At 41.0% G+C, this 24,389-nt stretch overlaps 1 protein-coding gene across 6 annotated transcripts; it reads left to right on the forward strand.

The window, feature by feature from the left end:
* Positions 1-938: 938 nt before the first annotated feature.
* On the forward strand, positions 939-23,981 carry LOC130284073 (uncharacterized). 6 transcript variants are annotated; one of them, XM_056534029.1, is made up of 5 exons: positions 939-992; positions 17,206-17,269; positions 17,646-18,051; positions 19,351-19,391; positions 23,284-23,981. In XM_056534029.1, the coding sequence occupies exons 1-5, from the start codon at positions 954-956 to the stop codon at positions 23,358-23,360; spliced, it is 627 nt and encodes a 208-aa protein (XP_056390004.1). In that variant the 5' UTR covers positions 939-953; the 3' UTR covers positions 23,361-23,981. The 6 variants fall into 6 exon arrangements, with proteins under 6 accessions (XP_056390004.1, XP_056390006.1, XP_056390005.1 ...); XM_056534031.1 differs by lacking the exon at positions 939-992 and adding an exon at positions 6,759-6,843; XM_056534030.1 differs by lacking the exon at positions 939-992 and adding an exon at positions 6,775-6,889.
* The last annotated feature ends 408 nt before the right edge of the window (positions 23,982-24,389 follow it).

A 24,389-nucleotide genomic window follows, 5' to 3' on the forward strand; every position in this document is an offset into this window, starting at 1 on the left:
TATATAGTGCAGTATATGAGGATATGTATAGCAGTATGAGGATATGTATAGCAGTATATATAGTGCAGTATATGAGGATATGTATAGCAGTATATATAGCAGTATGAGGATATGTATAGCAGTATATATAGTGCAGTATATGAGGATATGTATAGCAGTATATGAGGATATGTATAGCAGTATAGCCCATGAATACCTCCCTCCTCTGACGGTTTTGTGTCCCAGAAGAGCCTAATGAAGCGCATGTAGCTCGAGACAGTTCCATAGCCCAAGAATACCTCTTCCTTTGTCGTCCCCCTGCACACCCCTGCCCCTTTGGGGGCCAAATGAAGCGCGAGACGGTTCAGTAGCTTAAGAATACCTCCCTCCTTTGTCGGAACCATCTTGCGCTACATGTGCTCTGGGTCTTAATGAAGCGCATGTAGCGCAAGATGGTTCTGTAGCCCAAAAATACTTTCCTCCTTTGTCGGAATATCTCCCTCCTTTGTCATCTCCCTGCCCATCTGGGGACTAATGAAGCAGATGTAGCGCATGTCAGTTCTGTAGCCCAAGAATACATCCCTCCTTTGTCAGAACCGTCTTGTGCTACATGCACTTCTTTAGGTTCTTCTGGGACACAGAACCGTCAAAGGAGGGAGGTATTCTTGGGCTACGGAACCGCAGGAGGGAAGTATTCTTGGGGCCTAATGAAGCGCATGTAGCGCGAGACTGTTCTGTAGCCCAAGAATACCTCCCTCCTTTGTCGTCCCCCAACACCCCTGCCCATTTGGGTCCTAATGAAGCATATGTAAAGCGAGACGGTAATGTAGCCCAAAAATACCTCCCTCCTTTGTCATCTACCTGCCCCTCTGGGGCCTAATGAAGCTAATGTAGCGCAAGACGGTTCTGTAGCCCAAGAATACCTCCCTCCTTTGTCGTCCCCCTGCCCACCAACCTCCGTCTTCTGTAACCGGATGATTCCAATAAAGTACACAGATGAAGCAACTGATGTGGTGAGTGCGCTTGTCTTTTACATTGATGTATAATTCAAGATTTTCCTAGTATAATGACGGAAAATATGGATTTTATAAAGACAGGAGGAGAATATGAATTGCATTTCCTTCTTTATTATGTCCAATAGCAGAAAGAAAGAAAGTAGAATACATGCTAACATGGAAGAAAAAAGATGCAGGTCACCTAGCAACCTGACCGCACCCCTTCCAACATTCCAACCAATCATAACAGAACTTGCTCCATAAAAACCCTGTGCAGCTCCGCCTCCTCCTCTTTCTTGATAGCTCTGCACCGTCGGGACCACAGCACGTTCATTATCCGACCTTCAGACTCTTCCATACCCGACGTCAACCTGGAGCGCACAGGAATCGAACCATAATCAATCTCTCTCAGAACTCAGGAAACTCAACGTAGGCAACGAACTGAAGATCTTCCATCTCCCACTTGACTAGCCGTTGTTTCAATATCCTAAGGAAAAGAACACAAAGACACTATAACAGGGATGGGAATAAGGGAGGGATTATATTCGCCTCCTGTCTTTATAAAATCCATATTTTCCATCATTATACTGGGAAAATCTTAAATTTTATGGCAGACAGGAGGCTCACATCAATTGCAAGTTCAAAGCATACCTAACATAATATACACAATTCATAAAATCGACATAGACACATGAGGTTCTGGACGGAAATAAAAAGTCTGAAAAGTATTTTCCGACGACCAATCCGCCGCTTTCAAAATATCAGCAAGCGAACCTCCAGGCTGAGCTCCATTCGTAGCCATAGCACCTCTAGACGAGTGTGCGGAAAACAAGGAAATATCCACTCCCGCTAATACCATAACCTGTCTAATCCACCGAGATAAAGTCGGAGAAGAGACCGGTAAAAACGGGGCGCTATTGAGCTGGCGGTTTGAGCCGTGACGCAAATAAATCCATCACCATGGACCCCCATAGTTTTCTGATGGCTCGAAAAACTGCAGTGTGTAACTGCCAATCGCTGCCGTCCATGAGGTGTCTGGAATTCCAATCGGCTACCGAATTGGACACCCCCGGCAGATATTCCACCTGTAGAACAATGTTCCTTTCCAGGCAAAAGACCCAGAACGATTTCGCAATGTCTGCTAGCATCTGCGATTTCGTGCCTCCCAGGCAATTGATGTATTGCACTGCCGTGATATTGTCCATCCGCAGCAGAATGCAACACTCCCTCTTGTGAGATGCAAAGCTCTTCAGTGCGAACAAACCCGCCAGGAGCTCTAGGCAGTTGATGTGCAACTGCGACTCTGTTGGAGACCATTTCCCTCCTGTGGTGGACGAGCCGCAATGGGCCCCCCAACCCGAGAGAGGCTGGCGTCCGATTCTATAATTAGATCCGGCTTGGAATTTAAGATTGTCCTTCCATTCCAATCCTGAACGTGTTGAAGCCACCACAACAGTTCGTCGTGAGCATCTGGCGACAACAGCACTCGGTCCGCATATGTCAGACCCTCTGCTAGATGTCTGATTTTTAATCTCTGCAATGCCCTGTAATGCAAGGGCGCTGGGAAAATTGCCTGTACTGAGGCCGATAACAGTCCCACGATTCAAGCCACAGCTCGCAGAGATACCCATTGATTGCGAAGCAACACCCTTATTTCCTTGCGAAGTAACACAAGATTTTTGTTTAGTAGACTCAGTGTTGCTGAGCGGGTGTCCACTACGAATCTCAAAAACTCCATGTGTTGGGCAGGCGTCAACACAAATTTTTTCTCGTTTACTAGAAAACCCAATTCCACTAGGAGTATAACCGTCCACCTCACGTGGAGTAGCGCCTGTTGCCTCGACCTGGCCATGATCAATATATCGTCGAGATATATGATCAAGCAAACTCCCCGACTCCGTTAGACCGCCATGACTGGTTTTAGGAGTTTGGTGAAGCACCATGGGGCGGACGAAAATCCGAACAGGAGACATGTGAACTCCATAGAAATTGGAGAAATGGGCAGGAAGAAGGGTGAATCAGTACCATGAGGTACGCGTCCTTCAAATCTATTTTGGCCAGCATATCCTCCGGGAGGAGCAAGTCCCTGAGAAAATGAATGCCCTCCATTTTGAAATGGCGGTAACAAACGCATTCGTTTAAGTATCTCAGATTTATGACCGGTCTGTGCCCGCCATCCTTCTTCTTTACCAAGAAGAGATTGTTGAGGAATCCCGGCTTGTTCAGAGGAACCGGGACTATAGCGTGTTTTGCATATAGGTCTGCCACTTCTGCCTGAATCAACTCAGTGTCTGAGACCGAAAAATGGATTGCCTGTGGCCAGTTCAGTTGTACTGGTGGGAACAGAAACTCTATGACATACCCCTCCACCGCCTGTAATATCCAAGGGTCTGCCGTAATCCGGGACCAGGCGTGGGTAAAAAAACCTCAGCCTGCCCCCTACCGGTGTAATCAGATGGTTCGGATACAACCTACCTGTCCCTCTGCCTCCACGGAAGCCACGGGATGTGCCTCTGGCCCTCCAAGGCCGGCCCCTGGGCGGGAAGAAGGGGTTGGTGACCACAGGTGCAGCGACAGGTTGTCCTTGTGTCCTCTCCTGCACATAGTGAACTGGTCTGGTGTAGGGTCTAAAATATTGACCACGGCCGGAAGGGCGACCCTTGCCCCTTCCAGCCCTACCGAAGTCCTTGAGGTTTTTCCTCAAAGACTTCTGGGCTTTATCTAGGCTGGAAAAAAGGCCAACGAATTTGTTGATATTCTTCAGCAATGAATCACCGAACAATAATCCATCCGCAGACGGCCCCCGGCTCCTCCGTGGCCAAATGGGTTAGCTGCGGATCCATCCTCATTAAAATGGAACATCTACGTTCCGCTGAAATCGCCGTATTGACGTTGCCTAGAAGGCAGGTAGCTCCTAGAGCCCAGCCTCTCAAGATCTCGCTATTAATCGGTTCTCCAGAAGCAACTGCTTGTTCGGCCAAATTCAGAATTTTAGTTAGAGGACCTAAGAGGTCCAATAACTTATCTTGGACCGCCTTAAACGCACGGTCTATACCCTTCTTAGAGTTTTTGCCCGATTTTATCATATACTTGAGTAAAATGGGGTCCAATTCTGGAGTCTCTGCAACTTTATGAGCCACCGAGGGCCGAGGGCATTCCGAGCGCAACTTGCTCCTATTAGCCCTGTCTAGTGGCTTCCTTAACCATGCTTCAATTAAACTGGCCACTTGCGGAATAGGGGTCCATTCACCCGACCTCGGATGCTTTATGCACTCTGGATCAAAAAAGGGGATGCCTTTGGAGTCCAAAATATCATTGGGACAGGCACCCTCTGCAGGTGCGGAACCCGAAGGAACATCCACCTCTCCATCATCATCCTCACCTCCACTGCTGAGGGAGGCGGCATCCGATTATTAATCAGGCATAAAATCTGAATCAGCATCAGATTCATCCACAAAGGAGTCTGGTTTACAACGCTTGGTAGAGCGGGTAGCCCGGATATCAATGTCCTCCTCCCGGGTGGAGAGTCTACCACCCGCAAGCGGGTTGCTGCCCGTAGCCTTAGGGTCAGCTGATATATTTTGGTAATCTCTTGAAGTCAGCCGAGTTGCAGGAGAGGTCGAGAGATTGGAGCAGTGATGCCTCTTCCGGTCCGATTTGCCTGGTTTGGAAGAGCCAGAGGCCCTCTCATGATCCAGCGGAACTGCAGTCGGAACCGTCTTTGAGACCACTGAGTCCGGTCGGGAAGTACCAACGGCCAGAGACACCGTTTTGGCAATGGACTCATTCAATCACGCCATAGCTGAAGCTATAGCTGACTGGACCGAAACGTTCACCAAATGGTGAACCTGCTCTGCAGACATGTTGCCTGGATCCTGAACAGTACTGGGGCCATCCCCCAAGGTCATTTCAATTTTACCCACCGACATGATGTGAATCACTTAAATGTGCAACTAGTTATAGACTTAATACCACACACGGGGCTGTAGAGGAAAGAAAAGATATTCCAATAAGTATACGGAACTGAAAGATAGAAATTCTAAATATAAACACAATGTAAAAAACCTCCAGGGGTTTAAACTGTGTCCCTGGAACAAGTATGCTAAAATAGTCACCCTGTGCTTGAGCCCAGCAAACCAAAGCACAAGCACAGGGTCACTGTAAGATCCTAACCCTCATAAACTCCCGCAGTGTCGGTATGTGCGCATCGGCACCGCAAGTCGCTTCACAGGAGGGAGAGGACGCAATGGGACCGGTGACGCTAGGGAGGGGGCGTGTCCGCGCCCCAGCCGAGTCTCACAGGACCTGCGACGCACGGGGGGCGTGTGCGCGTCCCAGCCAAGTCTCGCGAGAGTCGGGATATGCCCGCGCCTGCGCAGTAGAGCAGCACAGAGCGGAGAAGACGAAGGGAGGAGACCTGACATCAGCGACAATGGCGGAAAGCCCGCCAACGACGCCGAACAGGTACGGAGGGAAGAGAGGGTACACAGGGCGCGAACGCCACAAGGGAATAAAGGGTGAAGAAAACTGAATAGTGTAGAGGAGAGGAGGGGCCGGAGTATACAGTATCTACGCCGGCCCCAGACAGAAGAAAAGGAAAAGAAAAGGGGGGAAATAAATTGCAAAACAACCAAATCCGGGAGAATAAACTCCATGGAGAGGCTAGGGAAGTGACAGAGCAATGTCACTGTCCAGAAGAAATCCCACAACGGGAAGAATACAATAAAAAAAAAAAATTCCCTCACACAACGTAAAAGGTACTTATCTGCACTGCTACTGAGCAGAAAGAAAGAGGAGGAGGCGGAGCTGCACAGGGTTTTTATGGCGCAAGTTCAGTTATGATTGGTTGGAATGCTGGAAGGGGTGCGGTCATGTTGCTAGGTGATCTGCATCTTTTTTTCTTCCATGTTAGCATGTATTCTACATTCTTTCTTTCTGCTATTGGGCATAATAAAGAAGGAAATGTAATTGATATGAGCCTCCTGTCTGCCATAAAATTGCTGCCTTGCTGTCTACATGAGTTTGCACCACTGCTATCTGCCTATAGTGTCCCATGAAGGATTCTCTACAAGGGATATTGCCAGGTAGCTTTCTCACTATTGGATGCATAACAGAAAAAGCTGCCTATGTTGTAATGAAATTACACATGGTCTGACAACAGTCACTTCAAGAAAAACAGGTGACCTCACCTGTCAATCGGACTCACCTCACCTGTCAATCGGACTCACCTCACCTGTCAATCGGACTCACCTCACCTGTCAATCGGACTCACCTCACCTGTCAATCGGATTCACCTCACCTGTCAATCAGACTCACCTCACCTGTCAATCGGACTCACCTCACCCGTCAATCGGACTCACCTCACCCGTCAATCGGACTCACCTCACCTGTCAATCGGACTATGTTCTGTAATGCATTTGTAACCTGCAATATGTAGGAAACAACTCAACCCTCGCATAATAAATTAAATAAACACCGCAATAACATCAGGAATAAGTTCCAATTACACGGAATTTCCCGACATTGCTCTAATTTCCACCCAGAAAATACACATCCAATAAAATCCCAGCGTTGGAGAGAATTCCAGAAGAAGCATCAAATAGATTTGAACAACTGAAGCGAAAGGAAATATATTGGATTTATCGTCTGGGAACTTTGGGGGGAGATTTATCAAAACCTGTACGGAGGAGAAGTTGCTAAGTTGCCCATAGCAGCCAATCAGATCGCTTCTTTCATTTTTCACAGGACTTTACAAAAGTGAAAGTAGTTATCTGATTGGTTGCTATGAGCAACTTAGCAACTTCTCCTCTGGACAGGTTTGGATAAATCTCCCCCTATATCCCCAGAGGGCTGGAATGAACTTTCTGAGGTGATCATATAAAACCTGTTCCTCATCTGAACGAACCCCCTGAAAGGTCACTTTATTAACCCCTTTCCGTTCTATCACTTTATCGATCCCTTTTTTGTTACAGTATTTTATAATATCCCCTCATATTTCCATTATTCCTCTTCTCCTTTTCATCTTCACATATTCTTCTACTTTACCCCATTATAGCATCAAGCATACAAGACATCATATACCCCCTATATATTCCTCTTTTCCATTTATTTCCACATATTCTTCTACTTTACCCAATTATAGCTTTATGTATAATATATATATATATTGTATGTACTGTATGTATTGTATTCTATGTATATACTGCTATACATATCCTCATCTACTGCTATATATACTGCTATACATATCCTCATATACTGCTACATATACTGCTATACATATCCTCATATACTGCTACATATACTGCTATACATATCCTCATATACTGCTACATATACTGCTATACATATCCTCATATACTGCTACATATACTGCTATACATATCCTCATATACTGCTATATATACTGCTATACATATCCTCATATACTGCTATATATACTGCTATACATATCCTCATATACTGCTATATATACTGCTATACATATCCTCATCTACTGCTATATATACTGCTATACATATCCTCATCTACTGCTACATATACTGCTATACATATCCTCATATACTGCTATATATACTGCTATACATATCCTCATATACTGCTATATATACTGCTATACATATCCTCATATACTGCTATATATACTGCTATACATATCCTCATCTACTGCTATATATACTGCTATACATATCCTCATCTACTGCTATATATACTGCTATACATATCCTCATCTACTGCTATATATACTGCTATACATATCCTCATCTACTGCTATATATATTGCTATACATATCCTCATCTACTGCTATATATACTGCTATACATATCCTCATATACTGCTATATATACTGCTATACATATCCTCATATACTGCTACATATACTGCTATACATATCCTCATATACTGCTATATATACTGCTATACATATCCTCATATACTGCTATATATACTGCTATACATATCCTCATATACTGCTATATATACTGCTATACATATCCTCATATACTGCTATACATATCCTCATATACTGCTATATATACTGCTATACATATCCTCATATACTGCTACATATACTGCTATACATATCCTCATATACTGCTACATATACTGCTATACATATCCTCATCTACTGCTATATATACTGCTATACATATCCTCATATATTGCTATATATACTGCTATACATATCCTCATATACTGCTATATATACTGCTATACATATCCTCATATACTGCTATATATACTGCTATACATATCCTCATATACTGCTATATATACTGCTATACATATCCTCATATACTGCTATATATACTGCTATACATATCCTCATATACTGCTATATATACTGCTATACATATCCTCATATACTGCTACATATACTGCTATACATATCCTCATATACTGCTACATATACTGCTATACATATCCTCATATACTGCTACATATACTGCTATACATATCCTCATATACTGCTACATATACTGCTATACATATCCTCATATACTGCTACATATACTGCTATACATATCCTCATATACTGCTACATATACTGCTATACATATCCTCATATACTGCTACATATACTGCTATACATATCCTCATATACTGCTACATATACTGCTATACATATCCTCATATACTGCTATATATACTGCTATACATATCCTCATATACTGCTATATATACTGCTATACATATCCTCATATACTGCTATATATACTGCTATACATATCCTCATCTACTGCTATATATACTGCTATACATATCCTCATCTACTGCTATATATACTGCTATACATATCCTCATCTACTGCTATATATACTGCTATACATATCCTCATCTACTGCTATATATACTGCTATACATATCCTCATATACTGCTATATATACTGCTATACATATCCTCATATACTGCTACATATACTGCTATACATATCCTCATATACTGCTATATATACTGCTATACATATCCTCATATACTGCTATATATACTGCTATACATATCCTCATATACTGCTATACATATCCTCATATACTGCTATATATACTGCTATACATATCCTCATATACTGCTACATATACTGCTATACATATCCTCATATACTGCTACATATACTGCTATACATATCCTCATATATTGCTATATATACTGCTATACATATCCTCATATACTGCTATATATACTGCTATACATATCCTCATATACTGCTATATATACTGCTATACATATCCTCATATACTGCTATATATACTGCTATACATATCCTCATATACTGCTATATATACTGCTATACATATCCTCATATACTGCTATATATACTGCTATACATATCCTCATATACTGCTACATATACTGCTATACATATCCTCATATACTGCTACATATACTGCTATACATATCCTCATACTGCTACATATACTGCTATACATATCCTCATATACTGCTATATATACTGCTATACATATCCTCATATACTGCTATATATACTGCTATCCTTATTATTTGGATTTACTTACAGTTATTTAATCTTCTTTACTGTTGGATGCATCAATGGCCCCCGCAGCACTCATAGCTAGGGACCCAGATGCGCACCTACCCGTCTGAATACCCTACATGGCTCACGACACTTTATCCTATTTTCGGCCGCTTCCAGCGGTCTCTTGTAAAAAATGCTGCCTTACTATTGTTATTGGGATTTTACTGGCTTCTACTGGCCACCACTTGAACAGCACCTTAGACTGAATACATAGGATCCTCTATTACAGACACACAGCCTCCTTCATGGTTTACTCTTGTGGTTATAAATAGATCAGACTGTCTATATATTCACCTTATTATGATTATTTTATTGATTACTTGTTGTGTTGTATTTATATTTTCATGCTTGTACATGGCACTTTCCACCTGATTGTTTACCTGCCGTTTTGCACACGGCTGCACACCTTTTACCCGGAAGTATCAATATTTTATGTATATAATCCTCGGCTGTTTGAGGTACTGTATGCCTGATGAAGACCCCGGTTCAGGGCCGAAATGCGTTGCAATAAAGTACCTATATCCAATCTGCGGGACCAGCGCCTTCATTTGGGGGACTATTTCCTCTTTAACCTTCCTGCAATTTTACCGGACTGACTGACATGACCCCCAGGAGTTTCCCCTTGCGGCTCACCTGCACTTTTATTTCCACAAGCTACTGTAGGCTTTGTGCTCTTAGCACAACACCTAAGGATAAGGACATTATTTTCTATATGTTCCTCACCCAAGCGATCTTCACTAGGAACGCACCTTGGTGTGTATTTTTTCTTCTTCTCTCTCTCTCTCCTATCTCCTAATGTCAATAGGATAGGCTCTTAAGGTCAGATACTGAATTATTAAAAGGGACATAGAGAAAGGAAAAAAAGAAACAATGGTTCCCAACAGGAACGCCCAATGTGGTAGGATCTGTTCAGACATGTACCAAACAAAAAAGAGCAGACAAATTAACAAACATGGACATCCAAAACTCATGAAGGGAGGGAATCTAGGATGGGAAGGGGATAAGGAACCCTACATAAACCAATGGGTCAACTCTAAAAGATAGCTGACTTTTGAAGTTTTTCATTGTAGGAAGTTTTGGATTCTGTGTTTAGAAAAAAGACCACTTAGAGTCTGTTAAAGGATTAGACTTTAGGGACATGAGAGCAACTATGTTACAAGGTGTGTTGTATCCATAATATAAGCCACACAATATAAGAGCCGGTTCCCTAGCCCAAAAATACCACCTTCCTCTGAGGCGTAATGAAGCGCGAGACGGTTCTGTAGCCTAAGAATACCTACCTCCTTTGTGGCCTAATGAAGCACATTTAGCGCGAGACGGATCCGTAGCAAAGAATACCTCCCTCCTTTGGGGCCTAATGAAGCGCATGTAGCGTGAGATGGTTCTGTAGCCCAAGAATACCTCCCTCCTTTCCTCCTTTGTCGGAACCGTTGGGGCCTAATGAAGCGCATGTAGTGCAAGGCGGTTCTGTAGCCCAAGAATACCTCCCTCCTTTGTCGGAATAACTCCCTCCTTTTTCGGAACCATCTCGTGCTACCTAATGAAGCACAGGAAGCGCGAGACGGTTTCGACAAAGGAGGGACGTATTTTTGGGCTACAGAACTGTTTCACGCTAGATGAGCGTGAGACAGTTCCGTAGCCCAAAAATACCTCCCTCCTTTGTCGAAACCGTCTCGCTCTTCCTGTGTTTCATAAGGCCCCCTGTGGCCTAATGAAGCGCATGTAGCGCGAGACGGTTCCGTAGCCCAAAAATACCTCCCTCCTTTGTCGTAACCGTCTCGCGCTTCATTAGGTAGCGCAAGATGGTTCCCAATAAGGAGGGAGTTATTCCGACAAAGGAGGGAGGTATTCTTGGGCTACAGAACCGCCTTGCACTACATGCGCTTCATTAGGCCCCGACGGTTCTGACAAAGGAGGGAGGTATTCTTGGGCTATGGAACCATCTCACGCTACATGCGCTTCATTAGGCCCCAAAGGAGGGAGGTATTCTTGGCCTACAGAACTGTGGTGGACGAGTGTCTTTGGATATCAGAGTTTTTAAGGGCATTTTTTTCTTTAATCCCATTCCAAACTACCTGTAATATTATCCATTCAGATTCCTGTCCCATAATAAAGATGCCTGGGTTGGCCGCCATACTCCAGTTCATAGTATCAACGTTAACTATAATCAGTTGTAATTAATCTCCACTGCATGTGAGAAGCGACTAGAGACGTGTGTGTGACAGCTCAGTACTTAGTGATGTCAGCGAGCTGCACTAAGTAGCTATTAATATGCTCCTCGCCCAGCGTGCGGCTCCATTACTGCTTCTGGTGTTTACAAATAATCACCGAGAAGAAATCCATCTCCTTCCAGCAAGGTAAGATCTCTCATCTTATTAGTGCAAAACCAAGGACGATCTTTTCTTCATTTGTAAAATTGCTTCCGCTCCGATCGATCCCTGATCTACGTAATAGTTGGGTTCATTCCAAATCGGTGGGATTTTAGAAAATTTTACAAAAATTAAAAATATGTTATTATTATGGTGTAAACCGAGATTAAACTGAATGAGAAATAACTAAAATATTTCAAATTACAAAAACATTTCCACAATGAATTTTATGGGGGAAATTTTTGTAAATATTTTAGAATGCAATTAATTCGAAAACTTCAAACTAATGGTGAAAATCCCTCCGCTCGTAAGATATCCTCTCGCCCTCCATTCTTTATACTATTGAAGTACTTAGACATAATATGGTATCCTTATTCCAAGTTGCAACAACCCAAAGTTTTTGGCCAAGGACGGGGGCGTGCTAGGAAAAAATGGCCTGGAAAATCAACTGGAATGTTTACACGTGAAAGAGAAAAGTCAATATAGACAAAAATTACAAAATTTTAATATGGTATAACCAGAGCATAATGCAGATGAGAAATTATATATATATATAAAGACTTTCAAACATTTTTAACAATTATTCAATAGCAATACCATTTTTTTAAATGAATAAAAGGAAAATATCTGAAGAATCTCTTAACTCATCTCAAGATTAAAATTTGTAAATTTAAAAATGATGATGGAATTTCCTCTACATCTAGTTTTCGGTTCCTTATATTTTGTATTTATCTTTACATATTAAGGCATCTTTTTCCTAGTTTGCTAATGTTGTCATGTTGACTTATATTAGAAAAAACAATATTTAATCATCTTAGTTAATATTTATTATGTTGTTTTTATCCTAAAAAAAAAAATTTGTACAGCAATTTTGCTTGAAAGCCATGATCCCAAATTGTTAAAAAAAAAAAGAAAAAAATTAACTTTCAGCTTATTATGGAAAAAAAACTAAATTTTCCCCTGTAAACAGCACAAAAAAGGCCATAAATGAAATCCATTTTTTTTTTTACAATGTGTGAACATAGCCTTAGAGCAAAACTGTTGTAGAAAAACTATTTTCGAAATAAATAAAGGCAATAATATTTCATTATATTAATTCATATTTATTAATGAATATATATAATTAAAAAAATATATATATGATTAATCTGCTGTAAATACATTGTATAGGAGAGGGGCTTGCTTACAATTGTTGAAGTCACAGGGGCCACTTTCGGCAAGGGTTATTTTTTGATTTCTTAAATAAAAATATTATGATGTCACCAAAGTTCTTCTTATTCTAATATTACATTTTATATTTAGGAATAATTTAAGGTCGGGGTGGGGGGGGGGGGGGGGGGTGGGGGGTGGAGTCTGTCATCATGGGTCCCAAAGGAGCATATGAATAGACGTTGACCTCGCGTCATACCGATCCGTCCTATACTTTGGTCACCTGTCTAATCAATAATGTCCTATACAGATTCATATAATCGCCTGAAATGTATTTCCTCATATAGCTGTAGTAAAAGTGGATTATCCCAGAAGAGTGCAACTGTGCATTTACAGAATTGCTGGGAACATAATCTGCTTACATGTGTGCATATACAGAATCCTTCCATAAAGCCTCAGGAGAGGATCAGTGACCATGTGGGACAAAGGAAGGACGACGCAACGGGGATATTTGCATTTTGCAGAGGATAGCAGTTATAGCGTAAATCTTATCGTGCTGGTGACAGTGTCGATATACACTTGACTAAGGTCTTTGGAGGCCTCTAAGCATAACATGAGTAGAAGGCTCACTTCTAGTAAATAGTACTGCCCAGCAGTAACCAAATAATAGCACCGTACAATAGACACTTAATATACCTATGAAGCGCCTATACAGATCTCTGGAAGCCTCTGAACATAATGTTTTATAGTCTTTCTCTAGAAAGAATGTGCTTCGAAAATACTCTCAATAGGATAGCGTTTTAAAGGGGTTATCCAGGAATAGAAAAACAAAGGTAATTTCTGTCTGTCTCCAGGTTGGGTGCCGTATTACAACTTAGTTCCATTCACTTCAATCCTCAAAGAAATAGACAAAATTCAAGCTTCTAGGCGCTGATCCGGCGGAGTAAGTTGGTACGGACACAAGATTATTGTCCTATCCTAAAATCCAGTTTATTCGCACAAAAGCAACGCGTTTCCGGTCCATAACGGACCCTTCATCAGGCAGGTGCAAAGCACCTGCCTGATGAAGGGTCCGTTACGGACCGGAAACGCGTTGCTTTTGTGCGAATAAACTTGATTTTTGAACAATAATCTTTTGTCCGTACCAACTTACTCCGCTGGATCAGCGCCGAGAAGCTTGAATTTTGTCTATTTCTTTGAGCATCTTCCCACCGGATCAGCGCCGCTGACACCGGACAAGCCACGGCTGCAGATCCAAGTGACCATCACATTGATATTTGATATCTTCTGAGGTGTTGTGCAATTCCACTTATCGTTTATAACAATTTATTTGACATATTACACTAGAAATTACCTCTGTTTTCCAATTCCTGGATAACCCCTTTAATGGTACTGCCTGCCTAACAGTGCCCAAATAATATCACCGTATAGTAAAGACAACCATACATTATCTATATAGGCCTGTGGAGGCCTCTAACATAACATGTGTGGATGGTCATCTACTAGAAATTAAAGGGGTATTCAAGGAAAAAACTTTTATTTTTTTATATCAACTGGCTCCAGAAAGTTAAACAGATTTGTAAATTACTTCTATTAAAAAATCTTAATCCTTTCAATAATTATCAGCTGCTGAAGTTGAGTTGTTGTTTTCTGTCTGGCAACAGTGCTCTCTGCTGACATCTCTGCTTGTCTCGGGAACTGCACAGAGTAGAAGAGGTTTGCTACGGGGATTTGCTTCTTAACTGGGCGGTTACCGAGACAGGTGTCATCAGAGAGCACTTAGACAGAAAAGAACAACTCAACTTCAGCAGCTCATAAGTACTGAAAGGATTAAGATTTTTTTTAATAGAAGTCCTTTACAAATCTGTTTAACTTTCTGGAGCCAGTTGATATATAAAAAAAAAGTTTTTTTCCTGGATAACCCCTTTAATGTACTTTTAACATACTGTCTTACTGTTACTAAATAGTACTGTCCCAAAAGTGCCCAAATAATAGTACCGCACAATAGACACTTTTTTCACTCATGAAGTGCTTCTATAGATCTGTGGATAGTGTCTAAATAGTATTGCCTAACAGTGCCCAAATAGTATCACTGTAGAGTACACATTTAATACAGCCATATACTACACACATTATATATGTCAGTGGAGGCCTCTATGCATAATGCGTATGGCCATCAACTAGAAAAAAAAGGTACTTTTAAAATACTTTCTTACCGTGTCTAAATAAAACTGCCTGACAGTGCCCAAATAACAGTGACATATAGTAGACACATTACACTCATGCAGTGCATATAAAAGTATGTGACAAGCTCCAAGCATAACATGGGTACAAGTCCTTGTGCTAAAATGTTCTTCTAAAATACTCTCAATAGGATAGAGTTTATATAGTACTGTCTAACAGTGCCCAAATAATATCACTGTATAGTAAACACTTAATACAAGCTTATATTATCTATATAGGCCTGTGGGGGCCTCTAACATAAAATGTGTGGATGGTAATCTCCTAGAGAAAAACATGTAGGTCTAATATGCTGTTTTACTGTGTCTAAATAGTACTTCCCCATAGTGCCAAAATATTACCACCATATCATAGACACCTATTACACCCATGCAGTGCTTATAAAGGGCAGTGACAGCCTCCGAGCATAACATGTGTACTACAAAGAGCATATTTAAAAAAAAAACTCTTCATCATGATTGTGTCTGAATAGTACTGCCTGATAGTGCCCAAATACTATTACCGTACAGTAAACACTTTTTGTAACCACGCCATGCCTATATAGGTTTGACAATAACATGTACATGAGAAAATGCACTTTGTAAATATTGTCTTGAGGTGTCAAAATAGTACTCCCTAACAGTGCCTTCATAATACCACTATATAGTAGACATTTATTGCAACCATGTAGTTCCTGTAGGGCCAATTTACACTATGTATTTTCCAATGTGGATAACACAGTGTGCAGCCTCTTTTTGTTTTCAATGGGATTCTGCTGCACTATTCACACTACAGAATTTCACGGCTCCACAGTAGACATTGCAGATCCCAGACTCTGCCGAAATAATGAACACTTTTATTCTTTCGGGGGAAGCTGCTCAGAAAGGCATTGCAGTCTATGGATGGGCTCCTTAGAATTTCTTTGGACAGAGAATTCCTAGAGCGAATAGGCCCTAAGACTAAGGATGTCTCTGCACATAACATTTGTATATAACCATCTACTAGAGAAAATATACTTCTAAAGTACTGTCTTACCTTATGTAAATAGTACTGCCTAACAGTTAAATAGTTACATAGTTAGTATGGTTGAAAAAAGACAGACGTCCATCAAGTCCAACCAGGGAATTGAAGTGAAGGGTGTAAGGGGATAAGGGGAAGGGATGTAGTTTTATAATTCTGCATAAGCATTAATGTTATTTTGTTCCAGGAATGCATCTAACCCTGTTTTAAAGCTGTTAATTGTTCCTGCTGTGACCAGTTCCTGAGGTAGACGTTCCATAAATTCACAGTCCTCACGGTAAAGAAGGCGTGTCGCCCCTTTAGACTGAACCTTTTCTTCTCCAGTGCCCAAATAGTGTCTATATAGGCCTGTGGAGGAGTCTAAGAATAACATGAGTGAAAGGCCATCTACTAGAAAGAACGTACTTCTGTAATACTCTCTGTATGATAGTGTCTAAGTAGTACCACCGATACAGTGCCAACATAGCAGTACCATACAGTGATCACACAACATATGGTGGGAGATTTATCAGAACCTGTCCAGAGGAAAAGTTGACCAGTTGCCCATTGCAACCAATCAGATCGCTTCTTTCATTTTTCAGAAGCCTTTTCAAAAATGAAAGAAGTGATCTGAATGGTTGCTTTGGGCAACTCAGCAACTTTTCCTCTAGACAGATTTTGATAAATCTCCCCCATGGTGCCCATGGAACAGCATTTCAATAACATTTTATAGCAGGTGCCAAAAAAAGTCTGAAATAACTGTTGTCGACAGCACAGCAAGTTGCCTATTGTTAGGACGAGGTGGTAGAGGCTTCTAAATGGTAAAGACTCTGGGGCAATTGCCCTTTTGCACATGTTTAATCCAGTCCCAGCCCACTGACGTATGGTATAATCGCAACGCTTTTGAGAGAAGGGATCCACACCGTAACTGAAGCCGTTCTTTTCCTCCGTTGTAGATGCAGATGGATGACGACTCAGGAGGAAAGTCGAAGAAACGCGAGCCATTCAAAAGGAAACATCGATAAGTATCTACCAATTTTTTGTAAATTCGCTGGTGGTAATGTAGAGGAACATACGGATGTACCATCTATTTCTGAGTGTGTCAAAAAAAGTTGTGATCATAGACATCAGGTATCCAAGTCATGTGTCTGTCATACCAACACGTTTAGGCTGCACCCTAGAAACTTGGACTATTCGAGTGGCTTGGAGCACCAGAAGGTCCATGTCTAGGTTATGGGGGACTAAAGTTGCATTGTAGTTCTCAACTATGAGAAAATCATGACCTACATGTACCATATTGGCAATGTATTCCATCATGATCATGGTCTAAGGGTCTAAGATCATGAAGGGTTCTTGAAGGCCCATAAAATTTATAGAGATTTTTTTTCCCTTTACAGGATTAAAACATCCACGTCTAATGAGAAAGAACCAGCTGAACAACAAGCCCAGACCTCCATAACCATCACAGTCACCAAAGACCAAGAGCTTCAGGAGAAAAGAAGGGAGTCTGTAGACCAAAATAACATTAAAGATGGGCCTATTATAGTAGAGCCAAAGGAGGGCGGTGAAGGCGAAAATGCTGAGCAGAAACTAGAGGAGGTGAATGAAGACCAAGGAGAGAAGGAACCCGAAAAGCCAAAAGAAGTGGCTCCAAAAGAAACCGAGTCAAAAGGACCATTGATTGTACCAGAAGCAGCAGTGCCTCCATCAAAATCAGGAACGACCCCCAGGAAAGCTCCAAAATTTAAACAGAGGGCAACAAGGCAGTTCAAGAGTAAACCACCAAAAAAGGGGGTTCTAGGGTAAGAATATGGAGTACGGGTAACTGATCAACCTCACTCAGTAACGGTACTAGCAACCTAAACTGCATGTTTTTATGACTGTAAATCAAATTATTACAATATCACTTCTTTATAGACAAGAAGATCACATCTATAACACTGCCCCCTATGAACAAGAATATAACTTCTATAATTCTGCCTCCTACGTACAAGAATATAACTACTAGAATACTGCTCCTATATACAAGAATATAACTACTAGAATACTGCCTCCTATATACAAGAATATAACTACCATAATACTGCTCCTATATACAAGAATATAACTACCATAATACTGCTCCTATATACAAGAATATAACTACTATAATACTGCTCCTATATACAAGAATATAACTACTATAATACTGCTCCTATATACAAGAATATAACTACTATAATACTGCTCCTATATACAAGAATATAACTACTATAATACTGCTCCTATATACAAGAATATAACTACTATAATACTGCTCCTATATACAAGAATATAACTACTATAATACTGCTCCTATATACAAGAATATAACTACTATAATACTGCTCCTATATACAAGAATATAACTACTATAATACTGCTCCTATATACAAGAATATAACTACTATAATACTGCTCCTATATACAAGAATATAACTACTATAATACTGCTCCTATATACAAGAATATAACTACTATAATACTGCTCCTATATACAAGAATATAACTACTATAATACTGCTCCTATATACAAGAATATAACTACTATAATACTGCCTCCTATATACAAGAATAGAACTACTATAATACTGCTCCTATATACAAGAATATAACTACAATAATACTGCTCCTATATACAAGAATATAACTACTATAATACTGCTCCTATATACAAGAATATAACTACTATAATACGGTCTCCTATATACAAGTATATAACTACTATAATACTGCTCCTATGTACAAGAATATAACTAATATAATACTGCTCCTATATACAAGAATATAACTACTATAATACTGACCCCTATATACAAGAATATAACTACTATAACACTGCCTCCTATATACAAGAATATAACTACTATAACACTGCCTCCTATATACAAGAATATAACTACTATAATACTGCCTCCTATATACAAGAATATAACTACTATAATACTGTCTCCTATATACAAGAATATAACTACTATAATACTGCCTCCTATATACAAGAATATAACTACTATAATACTGCTCCATATGTATAATTCTATTCTCTAATGTTCCTGTATTCTTTTTCTTTCTTTTGACCTCAGTTTTGGCGATGACATTCCCGGCATGGATGGACTTGGCACAGGTAACAGTTCATTGTATATATACATATGTACATGTATATAGATGCTTTCTTCTGCCCAATATAGCGGTGTGGTAAACTATATTGTAATATAAAGCAATGGGGAAACCAAACAGACTTGCATATCTGGCCTATAGGAAAGCTGGGCAGGTTGCAGTTGTTTTTTTTTAGTTTTTTGGGGCAGATAATTTTTTTTTTTTTACTTTTTTGAACCAGAATAACTTCCATTAAGATATCACCTTGCAGCAGAGCAGGATGCCAGTGGCGGTAATTGTTTTATTCCTTGCTGACAAAATGCGCAATGCTTAAGAGGATTTTTGATAGAAAACTAAGCTCCTTATCCCTCCTATGTAGCTCACCGCTGACAGGAAAGTGAGGATTAGGGACAACGGACATGATGACAAGGATAACATAATCCTCATTTACTTTAATAAAATTAAATGTGCATTAACCCTTTACAGTTTAGCCAAAATGCGCCCCCCCCCAATGGTGGCACAGTAAAGGAAAATTTATTTAAAAAAAAAAAAAAATCACCAAATCTTTAAAGGGGTATTCCAGGCAAAACCTTTTTTTTTATATATCAACTGGCTCCGGAAAGTTAAACAGATTTGTAAATGACTTCTATTAAAAAATCTTAATCCTTCCAATAGTTATAAGCTTCTGAAGTTGAGTTGCTGTTTTCTGTCTAACTGCTCTCTGATGACTCACGTCCCGGGAGCTGTCCAGCTCCTATGGGGATATTCTCCCATCATGCACAGCTCCCGTGACGTGACATCATCATTGAGTAGTTAGACAGAAAACTTCAGAAGCTAATAACTATTGGAAGGATTAAGATTTTTTAATACAAGTAATTTACAAATCTGTTTAACTTTCCGGAGCCAGTTGATATATAAAAAAAAGTTTTTGCCTGGAATACCCCTTTAAATTGTTCAAAAAGGGCCCACGTGTTTCTAATGGTCACATTTTTTTTCATGCTGTATTCCCATGTATGTTTCTAAAGATCCACTTCTGTTCCTAATATCTTTAGTTTAAATGATCTTAAAGGGGCACTCCACTGGAAAAAAATTTTTTTTAAACCTACTGGTGCCAGAAAGTAAAACAGATTTGTAAATTAAACGAATAAAGAAGCACATACGTGCACTCACCGCTCGGCGGAGGTAGTTGAGTAATGGGGTCCGGTACCTGGGTCACAGCATCAGCGCAGGTGGAATGGCGCTTGGAGGCTACGCCGGCAGTTTCGCACGTGAGTGCGTGCTTCTTCCGGCCTCTGAGGCCGGAAGAAGCACGCACTCACGTGCGAAACTGCCGGCGTGGCCTCTGAGCACCATTCCACCTGCGCTGATGCTGTGACCCAGCTCCCAGTACCCATTACTCAACTATCTCTGCCGAGTGGTGAGTGCACGTACGTGCTTCTTTATTCGTTTATATTGATACTTCATACTTTGTGTATGTGCACCCCGCAGGAGATTTAGAGTTGGTTTGCTGAGACCACGCTGCAATCCAGGACAGGTGAAGTTTGCCTCTTTGTGTGCTCTCCCCCTATCTCACTGCTGCAAGATTCGTAAATTACTTCTATTAAAAAAAATCTTAATCCTTCCAGTACTTATCAGCTGCTGTTATGATCCACAGGAAGTTCTCTTCTTTTTTGAATTTCCTTTCTGTCTGGCTACAGTGCTCTCTGCTGACACCTCTGTCCATTTTAGGAACTGTCCGGAGCAGGATAGGTTTTCTATGGGGATTTTCTCCAAATCTGGACAGTTCCTGACACGGACAGAGGTGTCAGCAGAGAGCACTGTGGTCAGACAGAAAGGAAATTCAAAAAGAAAAGAACTTCCTCTGGATCATAACAGCAACTGATAAGTAATGGAAGGATTAAGATTTTTTTTAATAGAAGAAATTTACAAATCTGTTTAACTTTCTGGCACCAGTTGATTAAAAAAAAAAAAAACGGTTTTCCAGTGGAGCACCCCTTTAAGTGTCTTATATACAGTATCTCACATAGGTAGGTCCACCCCTCAGATCATAAAAATAGCCTAGGGTATAAGAAGATTGCCAAGACCCTGAAACTGAGCTGCTGTGGTAAGACTCAGTATGGTCGACCAAAGAAGTTGAATACAGATGCTCAGCGTCATATCCAGAGGTTGTCTTTAAAGGGGTACTCCGGTGTAAAACTTTTTTTTAAATGAACTGGTGCCAGAAAGTTAAACAGATTTGTAAATTACTTCTATTAAAAAATCTTAATCCTTTCAGTACATTTTAGCAGCTGTATGCTACAGAGGAAATTCTTTATTTTTTTTTAATTTCTTTTTTGTGTTGTCCACAGTGCTCTCTGCTGACATATGATGCCCATATCAGGAACTGTCCAGAGCAGGAGAAAATCCCCATTGCAAAACTATGCTGCTCTGGACAGTTCCTGATACGGGCATCAGGTGTCAGCAGAGAGCACTGTGGACAACACAAAAAAGAAATTCAAAAAGTAAAGAATTTCCTCTGTAGCATACAGCTGCTAAAAAGTACTGGAAGGATAAAGATTTATTAATAGAAGTAATTTACAAATCTGTTTAACTTTCTGGTACCAGTTTATTTAAAAAAAAAAAAATAATAATAATGTTTTCCACCGGAGTACCCCTTAAAGGAATAGTAAGAGGTTGAAGGGATGGGGGGTCAGCCTGTCAGTGCTCAGGCCATATACCGCACACGGCATCAAATTGATATGCATGGCTATCATCCCAAAAGGAAGCCTCTTTTAAAGATGATGCACAAGAAACAGTTTGCTTAAAGGGGTACTCCAGCGCTAAGACATCTTCTCCCCAATCCAAAGGATAGGGAAAAAGATGCCTGATCGCGGGGGTCCTGCCGCTGGGGACCCCCGTGATCTTCCATGCCGCACCCCGTTACAATCAGTCCCCAGAGCGTGTTCGCTCCGGGTCTGATTAATGGCGATCAAGGGGACGGAGCATAGTGATGTCATGGCTCCGCCCCTGTGTGAAGTCACACTCCGCCCCCTCAATGTAAGCCTATGGGAGGGGGCGTGACGTCACTATGCTCCGTCCTCGTGGTTCGAGATGGACTCAGCCTGAGGACCTCCAGCGGTTCCGGAAGCCGCTAAAGGTGGGTGCTGCATGGCAGATCACGGAGGCCCCCAGCAGTGGGACCCCCGCGATCTGACATCCTATCCCCTATCATTTGGATAGGGGATAAGATGTCTAGGGGCGGAGTACCCCTTTAAGACAATCAGACTACGGACAAGGATTTCTGGTACTATGGGGGGCATTTATCATTGCCTTTAGAGCTGTTCTTGTATGTAGATCTGTCTCTATTATGGTGCAGCACTGCACTGCTATTTTTTGTGACTTTTTGGTTTATACTTTTCATTTTTTTTTTTTTTTTTTTTTTTTTTTTTTTTTAAAAAGAGCGTAGAGACCAGCCGTTACAGTCTTGTGCAGTGGTAATGAATTTATCAAGTGCGATTTTTTAATTTTTTTTAAAGTTGCAAAAAAATTCCCAAAAATCACCAAAAAGTCGTAAAACGACACCAGCCCAGACTGTAATCATATTGACCTACAGAATAAAGATAACACGTCATTTTTGCCCAAAATTGCGCTAAGTAGAAATGAAACCTCTCAAAATTAGCATTTTTGTCCCTCAATGTCCCAACGTAAATAATTTTTTGGGGCCTTTTCTGTACTTTCCGTGGTAAAATGAGTGCCACTGCGTCCTTACGGGGTTAAAGTTTTCTCAGGCCAAGGTGGAAACGAAGCGGCCCTTATGCATCACCTACCTGGATGCTTCCCATGACACAAATCCTTATCTACAGCATAGAACAAGACAATACTGCCACCTAGTGCTTGGGAAGTGTAACCGCTACGGGCTGATATGTCCTTTCTCTTTTCAGATATTACCGTGATTTGCCCTTGGGAGGCGTTCAGTCACTTGGAGCTGCACGAACTGGCCCAGTTTGGTATCATCTGAGGACGCTTTATGGGATCCCAAAGTCCACAAGCTTCATGGCGGACATCTAAAAATTTAGAAAAAAAAAACCAAAACGAAAATGGAATTCCCTAAATGAAGACGTATTTTTCTACATTTAGGGAATTCCGGGGGCGAATGTCTCATTTACAGTTGTGGTCCAGAAGACATCTGACCCCCCCCCCCCCCCTCCCCCTGGATGCCAGTCTTTAGTGAAGGTTGCCATTTTGTAAGCTCACTAGGTACTGCCGTAGGTTTTATGACCGATATTACCGACACATGATCATGTGACACTGGTTTTGAATATTCACCACGAAATTGCTAGCCTCCGCCATTATATACGTGTGCATTGCTACCTACCATATCTGGCGGCCAGCAGTTCCAGAATTTGCGTGAAAACAATTAAACAATACCGCCACCTGGTGCGTAGGTGATGCAACTGCTACAGGATTCTCTTTTAGTTACTCCCTATGCCCCCCAGCTTGAAATTAGTGACAGAAATGGCGAGATTTCCTGAGACAACGCAAATCTGAAACTTACCCTATAGTCGTCCCATTTTAGAGAATTCAATATTTCTTAATCTAAACCCGTAACTCTGTAGTCTCTAAACTGCAGACCTCCAGCTGTTGGAAAACTACAACTCCCAGCATGCCCGGACAGCCAACGGCTGTCCGGGCATGCTGGGAGTTGTAGTTTTGCAACAGCTGGAGGTCCACCGTTCGGAGACGTAGGCTCTAAATCCCTCCTGTGCCCTACCTCTGTAATTTTTTGGGTTTATATGTAACTGAATCACATCAAACCAAACTTGCTTTTTTTTTATGGAAAATTTACTATTTTTCTATATGTTAGGCAACGGTCCTAGATATACAAGGCCTTGTGTGGAAACTGCCAGGCAGGAAAAGCAGCCGTGTTTACCACGACCAGAGTTCAGCTTTTTATTCTTCCCAGAGAAAATGAAAAGTGAGCACTGATTGGTTGCTATGGGAAACCAGGCTGCTGCTCCTATGAAGCAGTTTCCACATAGTGTTTTTA

This window comes from Hyla sarda, chromosome 8 (assembly GCF_029499605.1).
Source record: "Hyla sarda isolate aHylSar1 chromosome 8, aHylSar1.hap1, whole genome shotgun sequence".
NCBI lineage: Eukaryota > Metazoa > Chordata > Amphibia > Anura > Hylidae > Hyla > Hyla sarda.

What these genes read in the sequence shown, in the direction of transcription:
- LOC130284073 (XM_056534028.1), top strand. Translation starts at nt 9,561, where the DNA reads ATGCGCACCTACCCGTCTGAATACCCTACATGGCTCACGACACTTTAT. An exon ending in GCCGCTTCCAGCGGTCTCTT is followed by an intron (nt 9,639 to 17,205) that starts GTAAAAAATGCT and finishes CCTCCGTTGTAG; the next exon opens with ATGCAGATGGATGACGACTC. An exon ending in CATGGATGGACTTGGCACAG is followed by an intron (nt 19,392 to 23,283) that starts GTAACAGTTCAT and finishes TTCTCTTTTCAG; the next exon opens with ATATTACCGTGATTTGCCCT.